The sequence below is a fragment of the Helicoverpa zea genome, chromosome 29, assembly GCF_022581195.2.
Source record: "Helicoverpa zea isolate HzStark_Cry1AcR chromosome 29, ilHelZeax1.1, whole genome shotgun sequence".
In the NCBI taxonomy this organism is placed as follows: domain Eukaryota; kingdom Metazoa; phylum Arthropoda; class Insecta; order Lepidoptera; family Noctuidae; genus Helicoverpa; species Helicoverpa zea.
The window spans coordinates 1,213,025-1,229,751 of NC_061480.1; the positions used below are offsets into that span (position 1 = coordinate 1,213,025).

At 37.0% G+C, this 16,727-nt stretch overlaps 1 protein-coding gene across 1 annotated transcript; it reads right to left on the reverse strand.

The window, feature by feature from the left end:
• Positions 1 to 5,763: 5,763 nt before the first annotated feature.
• Positions 5,764 to 9,854, reverse strand: LOC124644239. The gene is made up of 4 exons (XM_047183488.1): positions 9,815 to 9,854; positions 9,132 to 9,200; positions 6,536 to 6,669; positions 5,764 to 6,066 (listed from the first exon to the last, which is right to left on the reverse strand). Exons 1-4 carry the CDS (start codon positions 9,852 to 9,854, stop codon positions 5,896 to 5,898), a joined length of 414 nt encoding a protein of 137 aa, XP_047039444.1. The 3' UTR covers positions 5,764 to 5,895.
• Positions 9,855 to 16,727: the final 6,873 nt, after the last annotated feature.

Below are 16,727 nucleotides of genomic sequence, written 5' to 3' on the forward strand. Positions count from 1 at the left end.
GAACTCCCCTATGTATTTCCTTATGTACACTCTATGTACTCCCCTATGTATTTCCTTATGTACACTCTATATACTCCCCTATATGCTTCCTTATGTTCACTCTATGAACTCCCCTATGTATTTCCTTATGTACAGTCAATGTACTCCCCTATGTATTTCCTTATGTACACTCTATGAACTCCCCTATGTGTTTCCTTATATACACTCTATGTACTTCCTTTTGTATTTCCTTATGTACACTCTATGTACTCCCCTATGTGTTTCCTTATATACACTCTATGTACTTCCCTATGTATTTCCTTATGTACACTCTATGAACTCCCCTATGAATTTCCTTATGTACACTCTATGTACTCCCCTATGTGTTTCCTTATATACACTCTATGTACTTCCCTATGTGTTTCCTTATGTACATTCTATGAACTCCCCAATGTATTTCCTTATATACACTCTTTGTACTTCCCTATGTATTTCCTTATGTACACTCTATGAACTCCCCCATGTATTTCCTTATGTACACTCTATGTACTCCCCTATGTACACTTTACGATCTGCCCTATGTATTTCCTTATGTACACTCTACGAACTCCCCTATGTATTTCCTTATGTACACTCTATGTACTCCCCTATGTATTTCCTTATGTACACTCTATATACTCCCCTATATGCTTCCTTATGTTCACTCTATGAACTCCCCTATGTATTTCCTTATGTACAGTCAATGTACTCCCCTATGTATTTCCTTATGTACACTCTATGAACTCCCCTATGTATTTCCTTATATACACTCTATGTACTTCCTTTTGTATTTCCTTATGTACACTCTATGTACTCCCCTATGTGTTTCCTTATATACACTCTATGTACTTCCCTATGTATTTCCTTATGTACACTCTATGAACCCTCCTATGAATTTCCTTATGTACACTCTACGAACTCCCCTATGTATTTCCTTATGTACACTCTATGTACTCCCCTATGTGTTTCCTTATGTACACTCTACGAACTCCCCTATGTATTTCCTTATGTACAGTCAATGTACTCCCCTATGTATTTCCTTATGTACACTCTATGAACTCCCCTATGTGTTTCCTTGTATACACTCTGTGTACTTCCCTATGTATTTCCTTATGTACACTTTACGAACTGCCCTATGTATTTCCTTATGTACACTTTACGAACTGCCCTATGTATTTCCTTATGTACACTCTACGAACTCCCCTATGTATTTCCTTATGTACACTCTATGTACTCCCCTATGTATTTCCTTATGTACACTCTATATACTCCCCTATATGCTTCCTTATGTTCACTCTATGAACTCCCCTATGTATTTCCTTATGTACAGTCAATGTACTCCCCTATGTATTTCCTTATGTACACTCTATTAACTCCCCTATGTGTTTCCTTATATACACTCTATGTACTTCCTTTTGTATTTCCTTATGTACACTCTATGTACTCCCCTATGTGTTTCCTTATATACACTCTATGTACTTCCCTATGTATTTCCTTATGTACACTCTATGAACTCCCCTATGAATTTCCTTATGTACACTCTATGTACTCCCCTATGTGTTTCCTTATATACACTCTATGTACTTCCCTATGTATTTCCTTATGTACACTCTATGAACTCCCCCATGTATTTCCTTATGTACACTCTATGTACTCCCCTATGTACACTTTACGAACTGCCCTATGTATTTCCTTATGTACACTCTATATACTTCCCTATGTATTTCCTTATGTACACTCTATGTACTCCCCTATGTATTTCCTTATGTACAGTCAATGTACTCCCCTATGTATTTCCTTATGTACACTCTATGAACTCCCCTATGTGTTTCCTTATATACACTCTATGTACTTCCCTATGTATTTCCTTATGTACACTCTATGAACTCCCCTATGTATTTCCTTATGTACAGTCTATGTACTCCCCTATGTGCTTCCGTATGTACACTCTATGTACTCCCCTATGTGTTTCCTTATGTACACTCTATAACTGCCCTATGTATTTCCTTATATACACTCTATGTACTTCCCTATGTGTTTCCTTATATACACTCTATGTACTTCCTTTTGTATTTCCTTATGTACACTCTATGTACTTCCTTTTGTATTTCCTTATGTACACTCTATGAATTCCCCTATGTGTTTCCTTATATACACTCTTTGTACTCCCCTATGTATTTCCTTATGTACACTCTATATACTCCCCTATATGCTTCCTTATGTTCACTCTATGAACTCCCCTATGTATTTCCTTATGTACAGTCAATGTACTCCCCTATGTATTTCCTTATGTACACTCTATTAACTCCCCTATGTATTTCCTTATGTGCACTCTATGAACTGCCCTATGTATTTCCTTATGTACACTCTATGTACTTCCCTATGTATTTCCTTATGTTCACTCTATGTACTCCCCTATGTATTTCCTTATGTACAGTCTATGTACTCCCCTATGTGCTTCCGTATGTACACTCTATGAACTCCCCGATGTGTTTTCTTATATACACTCTATGTACTTCCTTATGTATTTTCTTATGTACACTCTATGTACTCCCCTATGTGTTTCCTTATATACACTCTTTGTACTCCCCTATGTATTTCCTTATGTACACTCTATGTACTCCCCTATGTATTTCCTTATGTACACTCTATATACTCCCCTATATGCTTCCTTATGTTCACTCTATGAATTCCCCTATGTATTTCCTTATGTACAGTCAATGTACTCCCCTATGTATTTCCTTATGTACACTCTATGAACTCCCCTATGTATTTCCTTATGTGCACTCTATGAACTGCCCTATGTATTTCCTTATGTACACTCTATGTACTTCCCTATGTATTTCCTTATGTTCACTCTATGTACTCCCCTATGTATTTCCTTATGTACAGTCTATGTACTCCCCTATGTGCTTCCGTATGTACACTCTATGTACTCCCCTATGTGTTTCCTTATGTACACTCTATAACTGCCCTATGTATTTCCTTATGTACACTCTATGTACTCCCCTTTGTATTTTCTTATGTACACTCTATGTACTCCCCTATGTATTTCCTTATTTACACTCTATGAACTCCCCGATGTGTTTCCTTATATACACTCTATGTACTTCCCTACGTATTTCCTTATGTACACTCTATGAACTCCCCTATGTATTTCCTTATGTACACTCTATGTACTCCCCTATGTACACTCTACGAACTGCCCTATGTATTTCCTTATGTACACTCTGTGTACTCCCCTATGTATTTCCTTATGTACACTCTATGTATTCCCCTATGTATTTCCTTATGTACACTCTATATATTCCCCTATATGCTTCCTTATGTTCACTCTATGAACTCCCCTATGTATTTTCTTATGTACAGTCAATGTACTCCCCTATGTATTTCCTTATGTACACTCTATGAACTCCCCTATGTATTTCCTTATGTACACTCTATGTACTGCCCTATGTATTTCCTTATGTACACTCTATAACTGCCCTATGTATTTCCTTATGTACACTCTATAACTGCTCTATGTATTTCCTTATGTACACTCTATGTACTCTCCTATGTATTTCCTTATGTACACACTATGTACTATGAAACGTTTAATAAATAATAGTACGGAACCCTTCGTGTGCGAGTCCGACTCCGACTGCACTTGGCCGGTTTTTTTAATCTATACTAATATTATAAAGCTGAAGAGTTTGTTTGTTTGTTTGAACGCGCTAAGCTCAGGAACTACTGGTCCGATTTGAAAATTTCTTTCAGTGTTAGATAGCCCATTTATCGAGGAAGGCTATACTTTTTATCCCGGTATGGGAAGTAGTTCCCACGGGATGCGGGTGAAACCGCTGGCAGAAGCTATACGGAATATTAATACAACTACCAGGGCCGTCTCTAGCTCATGTAGCGCCAGGGTGCAATCATCACCCAAGCACCACCTATGTATTGAAAGATTTTGAGTAGTACATATTGATCGAAGTACTTAGAGTAGTTACAAGGAATATAAATAAGAACGTTCGAACGATTTCACTTTTATGGTAGGTAAAGGACTTCAAAACATGTGTCCAAATCATTGTAGGCTCAAACTGTTGGCCAGATTTAAGTTATGAAAGTCCAGACAGAGCAATGTAATTGTAATCTTTTTAATTTTGGGGCATAAAAAGTTTTAAAAAGCTCTGTAAAGTAACAAGCAGTCGGAAGCGCAAACTTTTTTGTTTTTGAGGACTCTATAAATATTTTTTTGCTACATTTGACTTATAAAAGGTAAGACAGCGTGGATTTGGCTTATGAAGTTATCAAGGCAATGTGTGTATAATGTTGCGCGAGCGAAGCAAGCGCGAAATTTTTTGAGCCTACGACACAAAAGTACCTGATTAAATACATTGTATAGTAACAAGCATAAAATTATTTGTTTAAAGACTCACAAATTAAACTGGGAATTAGGTACCTACAAATCAAAATTAACCGTGATTAGAGCGAGTGCCATTTGTTTTCGTTGATTCGGTGCGTCAATAAAAATAATAAACAATCAGAAAGACAAGCCATACAATGACATTTAGCCGCGAGCGTAGCGAGCGAGAATTTTTTCACTTGGAGGATGTTAAAAGTGAAAAATAATCAAAATGATCAATCAAACAAAGCGAAGGCGACTTTTTTAGAACCTTTGCTTGTCAGTATCATGATACAATGGAACTTCTTTATCAAACGGGTGTAATTTCATCGAAATTTCCTGTTGGTGGGGCGTCCCGCGGCGCCCCTGAGACCGAGGCGCCCGGTTTATTCGCACACCCTGCACCATAGGTTAAGACGGCCCTGACAACTACACACCAAGTACCAGGGCTCGATTCTGCTAAGTTACTAATGTCAAAATTGAATAGAAATCGAATCGCAATAGCAGTTTCAACCTTAGCGGGCATTCTGCTACTAATATAAGACCAATCGTATTCCAATGGCATTCGATTGGTTTGCGATTGGCCTGCCATTGGGCTAGATACGGTAGTTTGCTCTACAATCATATTGCAAACGTAAATAATTTCCAGACAATATGATTCATTATTAAATGACAGAAAAGGATAAAAACGTTTATTTAAAAGAAAAAATAGTGGAATGCTACATACGCTTCAATCGTAATTGAGCCGGGTAAGTTTTAAATAAATAGAAGGAATCCCTAGTAATATTATAAATGCGAAAGTAACTCTGTCTGTCTGTTACGCTTTCACGTCTAAACCACTGAACTGATTTTAATAAAATTTGGTACAGAGATAGAGTTGACCTTGAGAAAGGACAGGATAGTTTTTATTCCGGAATTTTAAAGAATTCTCTTGGAAACGCGATACAACCGAACTCTACGCGGGCGAAGCCGCGGGCGAAGCCGCGGGCGGAAGCTAGTAAGGTTATAAAATTAAACAATAGAAACTGGATTCTGATAATTATTTAATATGTACTTATATCCTAGTTATAATAATTTAGATTCTATGTCTATTTATCCAGCCATTTTAGACATAAAATCTATTCTAAAAATAATCACGTAGCAAACAATTTTTTTATGGTTTGGGACTTACATTATATTTTTTTTTAACTCATGTCGTAAAATAAACAAAAAATACACATTTCATTGTTTCTAAAAATACAGTATTTCCAATAAAAAAAACACATTCGCAACATATTCATTACTTTAGTGTTTAAGTAGGTACAGAAAATAAAAGATTCTTTTTCTATGACACAACAAAAAAAAAAAAACAAAAAAAAAACTAAAAAAACAGTTGGAGTATGTTTTATTTTTTATACTCATAATTTTCATAAATTTTTTACAATAAATATCTACAATATAAATACAAAATCAGTCATTTAAAATATTTCCATGTTTCAAGTTCAGAAAGTGCTCTAAGCATCGTAAACGCGATTCTCGACCAAATCTTCTATTGAGTAAGGGTGATTTTCGTTTGACAACATGTTCGAGATCCATTGTTCTGGTACGGGAATGTTTTCGACTACGAACATAGGAAGTTTAGACCTTGGCTGGCTTTCTTTCACATCTTGGTTGGCAGCTAAATACTGTGGAAATTAATATAAGCATTTTAAGTATAGGTATATTGAGTATGTCGTGGTGGCCTAGTGGGTAAAGGACCAACCTCTCAAGTATGAGGGCGCAGGTTCGATCCCAGGTCAGGCGAGTACCAATGCGACTTTTCTAAGTTTGTATGTACTTTCTAAGTATATGTATCTTAGACACCAATGACTGTGTTTCGGATGGCACGTTAAACTGTAGGTCCCGGCTGTCATTGAACATCCTTACCAGTCTTTACGGGGAGTCAGGAGCCAGTAAGTCTGACACTAGTCTAACCAAGAGTATTTTGGTGCCCGGGTAACTGGGTTGAGGAGGTCAGATAGAACTACTATTTGTAAAGCACTAGTACTCAGCTGCATCTGGTTAGACTGGAAGCCGACCGCAACATAGTTGGGAAAAAGGGTCGGGAGATGATAACAGATTTCCTTGAAGGCCAGGAAATTGTCAGCATATTACCTTGAGGGTATCAGGGCCCCGTTTCTTCCTAAGATAATTGAAACAGCAGGATCGGAAGTGCCTGGTCCCGCAAGCAGATGCACACTCGCTTCCACACGAGTCGCAGGACAGGCTGGCTGCCCACAATGTGCTACCTGCAACGTCAGACATCATGAATAATTTGTTTGTTCCGCCATTACAGTATTATAAACATACATTGAAAAAACAAAAAAAAAAAACATATGCTAAAAGATCGAGAAGTGTGCAAGATGGGGAGGCCTTTGCCCCGCAGTGGGACATTATGGGCTAAAAATAATAAGATCAGATCAAGTTGTGATCAAAGCGAAGTAAACTCAACAGACACTAACATCATCAACATCATCAGTGGCCTTTTACGTCTATAAAAGATGACCACCCAAAACAAAAATGTGAAAGACTGCCAAGTTCGATAATATGGGAATGCTTCGCCTATAAAAGAAGTGAGATCTGAATAAGTACCAAGTTCCATACACATACCTCAGTTAAAAATAGTTACTTTTTAATGATGTTACTTGGAAAGTTTTCATACACCTTGTTATAAACCTACTAAACGCAATGAATCAAGTATTTAATTTTCTATTAAAACTTGCCAAGTAACATCATTAAAAAGTAACTATTTTTAACTGAGGTATGTGTATGGAACTTGGTACTTATTCAGATCTCACTTCTTTTATAGGCGAAGCATTCCCATATTATCGAACTTGGCAGTCTTTCACATTTTTGTTTTGGGTGGGATTTCATTTATTTTTGTAAGGTTGTTTATTTTATTTTTTTCTTATGATGAAGTTAGTTAAAGGAATGTCTCATTTATACTATCTTTTAGATTTTTTAATATGCACTATGTTTCTTACAAAGAAATGAACTAGATTAACTAAATGGACTAGATTTACCAACTGACTGACATGACATGTTATCATATATTATGTTCGTGGATCAAAGTTACACATTCGTTATTTTCGAAAGTGATTCACACTTGGCCGTTTTCAGATTTTTATTTTACTTCTAACTACACTATTTTACTTCTAACTAAACTAAATACAAACCATTCGAAGATATATTACATAAATATAGTTCGTTTTAGTTCCTTAGGGGTATAAATTTACACCGGGTATAAAACACCTTCATTATTTTGAAACCGACTCATACTTGGCCATTTTCAGATTTTTCCCTTTACCTTGACATAAAGACCTACCTCCATGCCAAATTTCAAGTCAATACGACCATTGGAAGTGGTCTAGGTTTTTGATGAGTGAGTCAGTGAATCAGTCAGTCAGTGAGTGTATAGTAAAAATAGCGATTTCTGACGTCAATATCTCAAGACCTACAATAGGTATATTAATGAAATTTTGTATTTTAGATAAGTGAGGGGGTCTCAATAGATACTAGAAATTTGATATGCGTAAATAAAATAGATTTTGAGTTACAGGGGGGTCGAATTTGGCCCGAAATGGTTCGTGTAATATAACCCACGGCCGGTGTGTCGCTTTTTTTGCTCGAACTTGGCGGACACACTGCCGTGTGTCTAGATTTAAGCTGATTTAAGATACGTGTCAAGTTGCTTGGTTTTGGCACTTGCGCTGATGACTAACAAGGCCTATGCGAGAGCGACAGCGCCGATCGCAACGTCTACAAATGAACTGTGTTCCCGGTGACGTTGGAGGTGTGCCATTCGATCGTGACGTAGATCGCGTTCGTGGGGGAGCAGAACGAACCAGGCTTTGACAATAACACATTTACACAAACACAGTTTGCCAGGCCTTCCAATAAGGCTGAACCGCAATGTACCTAATAGTAGAACTAAAACTAACCCCACTGATGAGTTCTGCCCGGCTTACTGCATAAAAATTAAGACCGGTTGAAGCAGTCAGTTCATTCGATGTTCCGTTCATATCTTCCGGCTCCATCATCAGATCAGTTCGACAGTACCATATTATTGTATTGTCATCAGAACTACATACAGCTGCCAATTTTCATGACGCTACGATCCTTAGAAGATGGTTAATTTCATTACACAGTTACATACAAGTCGACCTCATAAAAGCGTGTTAAAATACAGTGAATCTAACATCAATAAAATATCTACACATTTACCTCTAAACTACATACATTCATGGGTGCAAATGATGGTTGGGTGTCACCCTATCTACGCTGGGTGTCACTTGTTGTACGCTGAGAGTCACCCATTCTACGCTGGGTGTCACCCTCAGGAAAGATGAGCGGAAATGCCATAATGCAGGTAGGTCAAGTGACTTCTTCTAGGTCAAATTCGTACGGTGGGTACGACCAAAACGATCATTTACAAATGAACCAACGAGATGGTCGAGTTCTTTGAGACATCTGACAACGATTTTAATAAAAAATTGACGGGTCCAAAGAAGGTGTATAAGGGACGAAAACGGTAACATTACTCGCTTTGCACACCCGCATTTTGGCGCCCTACTTTGTTAGGAGATGTTCCGTTATGGCATTTCCGCTAGTCATTTTGTTCTCCATGGTGTCACCCGGTCTACGCTGGGTGTCACCCGTTCTACGCTGGGTGTCGCCCTTCTACGCTGTCACCCGTAACATATAGACTAACCTGAAGAGAAATCGGTTGAGGCTGTCGCTTCCTTTTTATGACGTTTTGAGTCAGCCTGCGACCATGTCGCTATTAAATTAAATTCTGATTAGTTACATTTATTTAGATTCTTATTTAATTATTAATTATTTACATAATAATATATCCTATTTATACATACATATTTTTGTGAATATAATCTATTTACGAAAATGAAAAGGAAAATAAAACTTATGCTTCAAAAAACGCATCCGCATCGCTGTCAGCGGGGATCGTGCCCAAAAGTATTATTTGAAAAGACATAGAAGTCTGACAGTCAGTCTTACCAAGTTGTATTAGGTTGCACGGGTAACTGGGTTGAGGAGGTCAGATAGGCAGTCGCTCCTTGTAAAATTCTGGAACTCTACTGCATTCGGTTCTTTAGACTGGAAGCCGACCTTAACACAGTTGGGAATAGTCTAGGCAGATGATGAGTAAAAACTAAGTTTAAAACCATATCTTCAATGAAAAATAAAATACATTTTCACAGATTACTAACAAACCTACGCGTAAGTTTAACAAAATCGAAATAGAAGTAAGTGCAAACAATTAAAAAATAAGCAGACATTTTTTATCGCGGCAAAATATATAGTGTTTTCATAAAAAAAGCATGTTAGGCTTTACAAATATTAAATACCATTATTTTGGAATATTAATAAACTTACCGATAAGCATGAGCGAAACAATTGCCGTTATTTTCAACATTTTTGAAACGGTTCTGCTATCCGTCGCTAGATGGCGCTGTTACTGAAATCGGCGAGCGAATGGCGTGAAGAGATCGACTACCGGTATTTATATATCCAAGAAAGTTTGCTCAGTTACTTGAAATGCGTTGGTGTTGCGTGACAGAATTACTAAATTGACACTCTATTTATTGCCTTTTCATGTTTTTTTATCAAGGGTTGGTATTCTGCATATGATTTCATTTGAAAAGTATTTAAAAAACAGAAAAGCGGCCAAATGCGAGTCGGAATCGCGCACGAAGGGTTCCTATCATTAATTAGAAGATGAAAAAAATAAGTTTGTTGTATGGGAGCCCCCCAAAATATTTATTTTATTTGAGTTTTCAGTATTTGTTGTTATAGCGGCAACAGAAATACATCATCTGTGAAAATTTCAACTCTCTAACTATCACGGTTCATGACATACAGCCTGGTGACAGACGGACGGACAGAGGAGCGGACAGCGGACGGATTGAAACATGTCGTGCATGTTTGGCGCTTTTATAAAGAACTTTTTCACCGTCTCCCATAAATTCACCATTCAATATACACCACTATTTTTTAATTAGTGCAAATACTTAAAGGGCTTATTTAAAAAGTTCTTAGTATTATCTATGCAAAGTTTCAAAAACTAATATTTATAATCAGCAAAGTTATTAGCGATAAGTTATATCCAAAAATGTCACTCAATTCATGGAAACATTGTACAGGTAATTCCAAGTCATTCATAGTAGTATTCATTAATGGCTGCTTGTGTTTAAACACCACCCAAAAAAGTACCTATTTTACTACCAAAAAAATTCTAAACGGTTACCAAAATGGATAAATGGTCACCAAATAACGTTTCCAAAAATATTATTAGGTAAAACCATTTTTTCGTATTATTGACTACTAAAAAAATATATGGACGCCTTTAAAATACACTTTAGACCAAATATTATATATTGTCACTACTTAGATGTTACCAATTATGTAATACCATGACTCCTAATTTGGTCATTTTTGTTAGACTAAAAAAGCTAACGATCGCTAGAATATTTCCCAAATACCAATTAATATACTGGGGTTCCCAAACGTACGTCGCTTATTTATTGTTATATGAATTTGTGTGTAACTCAGTAGTAAAATGTAAGCACGAAACATGCAGCAAGCATGGCTTCTGTCACGGCTCCGGCACTGCGGGGCTCCGGCGGTCCCATGCGAGCTTATCGTCGCAGATGGTTTTCACGCTCACCACCGCAGCTTCGGCTTGCTGGCCGGCCCTGCCGGCCAGCCTCAGCCGCGGCGGCGAGCCTTAAAAACTACCTGCGCCTCAGCTCGCAGGCCGCCTCGCCCCTCTGCGCCTACGCGGATTTGAATTGCACTCTAGGGGTAGGGCAGACAAGACTACGTGGAGTCGGTTTTGCAGCGATTCGTTTTCGTCACTAACTTTGATTTTGGTAGTAATATTGATCTTTTAGTTGGATAGAATTTGGTGACCATTAATCCATTTTGGGAACCAAAAATAATATTTGTGCGAGATTTGCGATTTTTCTGATGTTATTTTATTTTTTTTGGATCATAATATTATATACTTTAGTGCCCTTTTAATAAAGTCAATTTATTTTTTTTGGAGTTGTTTATTTTATTTGGTGCCTCAGCTTAGAGTCTTAAAAATATTTTTGGTGATCGCCTAAATTATACCCTTCATTAATCATATTCTGTCGCTCTCGCATTCGCGTGCTCTCGCTCGAACTTGCCCCCTTGATTCAATTATGAATTTACCAAATAAGACTAGATAATCTGAGGTAGCTTTAACAATCTGAGGTATATAAGATAATCTGAGGTAACTTTAACAATCTTCCAAGGATCGTAGCATCATGAAAATTGTCAGCTGCATGTAGTTCTGATGAAAATACAATAATATGATACTATCGAACTGGGGCCCGATTCTCCTAAGTTAATAATGGCAAAATTGAATAGTAATCGAATCGCAAAATGATCGCAATAGCAGTTTTAACCATATCGGGAATTCTGCTACTAATGTAAGACCAATCGTATTCCAACGACATTCGATTGGTTTGCGATTGGTCTGTTATTTTCTTTATTTTGGTCTATACGGTAGTTTGCTCTACAATCATATTGTAATCGTAAATCGTTTGCAGACAATATGATTCATCATTGAATGACAGAAAAGGATAAAAACGTTGATTTAAAAGAAAAAATAGCGGAATGCCACATACGCTTCAATCGTAATTGAGTCGTTATTGGGTCTCAGTCGAATATGAATCGTATGTCGCTTAAGTAAAATTAGGAGAATCGGGGCCCTGATCTGATGATGAAACCCGAAGATATGAACTGGAACTTCACTATGGAACATCGTATCATAGCTGTGTTTGACCTTGTTAGAGTCTTGTAATGAACTTTGACTTTAGTTTACTTTTTTTACTTTTTGATTTTACTTAAGCGACATACGATTCACATCCGACTGAGACCCAATCACGACTCAATTACGATTGAAGCGTATGTGGCATTCCGCTATTTTTTCTTTTAAATAAACGTTTTTATCCGTTTCTGTGAATCAATAATAAATCATTTAACTGTCTACAAATTATTTACGATTGCAATATGATTGTAGAGCAAACGACCGTACCTAATAGATCTAATGGCAGACCAATCGCAAACCAATCGAATGTCGTTGGAATACGATTGGTCTTATATTAGTAGCAGAATGCCCGATATGGTTAAAACTGCTATTGCGATTCAATTTCTATTCAATTTTGACATTATTAACTTAGGAGAATCGTCCCCCAGTTTTGTATGCATTTATAAAAACATGTTTTTTTTATTGTGTTTTGAACTATTAATTCATTTTCTTACTGTTTCAATTTGTTTTCGGTTTAGCCACCTAAGGCTAGTCAAGAGAAAAACAAGTAAATAATTGAGAGGCCGAGCGCGCTCACACTTAACATTTTTATTGAAAAACTTTGAAGTAACTTTAAACTTCGCAAACTGATGACGTTGTATTTTTAAATCTGTAAAAAATTAATAACAACCTTTGGTCTACTTGTTTCTTCGTTAATTTGGAATTAACCTCTCAAGTACACCTACTCTAAGGGGATTCCAGGAAAGGCAAAGTTTGTAATATTCTTTGTAAGTATATCTTGGACACCTTTGACTGTGTTTCGGATGGCACGTTAAACTGTAGGTCCCGGCTGTCATTGAACATCAGTAGTCGTACATCGTAGTCAGTAGCCAGTAAGTCTGACAGCAGTCCAACCAAAGGGTATTAGGTTGCCCGGGTAACTGGGTTGAGGAGGTCAGATAGGGCAGTCGCTCCTTGTAAAGCACTGGTACTCAGCTGAATCCGGTTAGACTGGAAGCCGACCCCAACATAGTTGGGAAAAAGGCTCGTAGGATGATGATGTTAGCAAAATAAGTCAGTCAACTTGATATGAAAAATCTGTGACTTGCGCCATTTTTGACAGTTCATTATAAGTAGCGAATTTGACTGCATATTTGTAAACTATGCTGCATTGTTTATACGCTCTTTCATAATACATATATCGGGTGTTTCGTACCTAAACATATTAAATCAAACACGTTAATAAACTGGTTAATATATGTATGTTCCTTGGCACAAAGAAAATAATAAAATAAGCAAAAATAAAAAAATGAATTTTTCAAACAAAGTAGGTAAATAGAATAAAAATATGCGAGAACTAGAACACCATACTTATAAAAGTCAGTCATTACAAACAACTGAAATTCTCCCTTGAAAACTGACAGCTGTCAACTGGTCAAAACATTCGATACTCCTAACTTTATCTCTGCTTTACACATGTTGTAAATTATGAACCCGACAAATGACTTCTGTGGTCAAACCACTGAATGGATTAGGTTAATTTTTTAACGAATTGTACCATAGAAATAAAATATGTGATAGGATTTAATATGTTTAGGTACGAAACACTTAATATATCTTAGACACGAATGACTGATAAAAAGGTCAAGGAAAACATCTTGAGGAAACCTGGACTATACACTCTGAAATCAGCAACCCGCATTGAGCAAGCGTGGTGATTAATGCTCAATCCTTCTCCGTGTGAGAGGAGGCCGCAGCCCAGCAGTGGGACGATAAAAAAGGCCATTTCGTAACTTAACTTTATTCACTCTGCCTGCTGAAGACTTTATGAAAACAAGCCGTGAAGTAAGTTATAAGCAAATAGTCTGAAAGCATCACATTGATAGTTGAGGCGTATCGGAATCAAACACGCATTTCCTTTTTAATACGCAAATATATCGTGTGTCATTATTTTCTAAGGCTTTTTCAACTGCCTAGCTTTTTCTCAACTATGTTGGGGTCGGCTTCCAGTCTAACTGGGTGCCACATGGAAGATCTGTCCTCCTCGATTCAGTTACCCGGGCAACCCTTAGGGCCTTAGGGCCCGATTATCCTAAGTTAATAATGTCAAAATTGAATCGCAATAACAGTTTTAACCTTAGCGGGCATTTGCTACTAATATAAGACCAATTGTATTCCAACGGCATTCGATTGGTTTGCGATTGATCTGCCATTTGGTCTATAGGGTAGTCTGCTCTACAATCATGTTGCAATCGTAAATCATTTGCAGACAATATGATTCATTATTGAATCACAGAAACGGATAAAAACGTTTAAGAAAATATAGTGGAATGCCACAACATACGCTTCAATCGTAATTGAGTCGGGATTGGATCTCAGTCGGATGTGAATCGTATGTCGCTTAAGTAAAATAGCAGAATCGTGCCCCTGGTTGTCAGACTTTCTGGCTTCTGACTACCCGGAACGACCGCCAAAGATGTTCAAATGACAGCCGAGACCCACAGTTTATCGGTAATTCGAAATACAGAAGACCTCGTTATGACAACATGGTCACCCATCCACGTACTGACCTTGCCAAGCGTTGCTTGACCTTATGAACGATCGACCACCCAATACTCAAATTCTATAAACAAAAAAAACATGCATTTCTATACAGGAATGAATTTTATTCAGTGCGCAAACTTTGTCAACTTATAGGTAGTTAAATAACTTTTATAGATACGTATATTTTTATTTTGTTGTGTTTTAGTACAAAAAAGAATAAGTATTGATAGCGAAAGATGTTTATTTTGTAACCAACGGTGACAGTCGTCATAGAAGGCACGGCGGCAACGCGAAACCGGTTTACCGACGCGCTGCTCCAAGCGCGTAAGAATAGTTAGTATCCATATTTTGCTGATTTCAGGGCGGAAAAAAATGTTTTTTTTTTTTTACTAATGATGCAGATATGTTCTGTTAATGATTCTGGACTATTTTTTGTGCACTGCTTAAAATTCATTTCTGTATATCTTCATAAATAAACAGTGCACGTAAAGATATCGCACCTAAATCTAAAATGGGTTAACTCGAAAATTTGTTTTTTTGAGTAACGCTTGCATACCATCAAATTATTTCAACGAACACCCATTGACCAACAAAACAGATTAAAAAAATATATTCCATCTGCGTACAAAAAGAATTTTTCTATACAGAACACTTCTACGGAGAAATCAGTGTTTCGTCTTTTAGGGTTCCGTATCCAAAGGGTAAAACGGGACCCTATTGTTTTCGCTCCTCTGTCCGTCCGTCCGTCCGTCCGTCCGTCTGTCACCAGGCTGTATCTCATTAACCGTGATAGTTAGAGAGTTGAAATTTTCACAGATGATGTATTTCTGTTGCCGCTATAACAACAAATACTGAAAACTAGAATAAAATAAATATTTCGGGGGGCTCCCATACAATAAACGTGATTCTTTTGCTCATACATAGAACATTAGTTTGGATGATACGGAACCCTACGTGCGCGAGTCCGACTCGCACTTGGCCGGTTATTTTAATTTTTTTGAGGGCCAGGTCGAACAGTTGAACAGTGGAGTCCACTCGTGACCAAAGGGCTGGCCTATACTTCGGCCAAAGAATATGCATTGCCATCCAGCGTGGCAATGCAGCCAGCCTTTTGGGCACGATCCCCCGTGACAGCCATGCGGATGAATTTTTTATGTTTTCTAATATTTATATATATTTTGTAGTTTTCAGTAATTTTATTTATTTTGTTATTTTGTACGTATTTATAGTAACTTAAGTCGCTTCTTGTAAAGCACTGGTACTCAGCTGAATCCGGTTTGACTGGAAGCCGACCCCAACATGATTGGGAAAAGGCTCGGAGGATGATGATTGATAGTAACTTAAGATAAATATTATAGCATTGTATTTATCTTATTTATAAGTTAATAAGTATTTTTTATATTTTTGTAGTGTATTTTTTATGGGTCTTAGTTGCCTGACATTAAGGAATAAAAAATATTGGCCTTATTGCAAAAACTTAAACATCTGTTTCACACTTGTCTAAAAAAATTGTGGCTGCAAAATGAACCATATGTCAACGTCATAATCTGATTTTTTTTTTAGACAAGGCTTAAACTGACGTTTAAAAGTTTTTGTGGTAAGACGGTATATGTTTATGTTTCCTTTTTTATTTGTAAAAATGTAGATTTAATTAGTAACATAATGTCTTATGTAAGTATCTGCGTAAATAATTATCCGAAATAATAAAAAAACAAAATTTCGAGTTAACCCTGTTCAGATCTAGGTATGCTACTTACATTTTTCGCATTATCATTAGCTGTCTCATTCTACCGTACATATAATATATATCTCTTTCTCTCTCACGCCGTTATCTGCAAACCAAGCAAATATCATACAAAACATAGACAGTATGCTGTCTCATTCGTTCCTAACTAAAGTTGGTAGGTGTGACAAGGAAGCATAAAGCGTATTGATGAATCATTTTAAAGCAAAATATAAAAATAGCCT

What these genes read in the sequence shown, in the direction of transcription:
- LOC124644239 (XM_047183488.1), bottom strand. Translation starts at nt 9,854, where the DNA reads ATGTTGAAAATAACGGCAATTGTTTCGCTCATGCTTATCG. An exon ending in TGTTTCGCTCATGCTTATCG is followed by an intron (nt 9,201 to 9,814) that starts GTAAGTTTATTA and finishes TTAATTTAATAG; the next exon opens with CGACATGGTCGCAGGCTGAC. An exon ending in GGGGCCCTGATACCCTCAAG is followed by an intron (nt 6,067 to 6,535) that starts GTAATATGCTGA and finishes TAATTTCCACAG; the next exon opens with TATTTAGCTGCCAACCAAGA.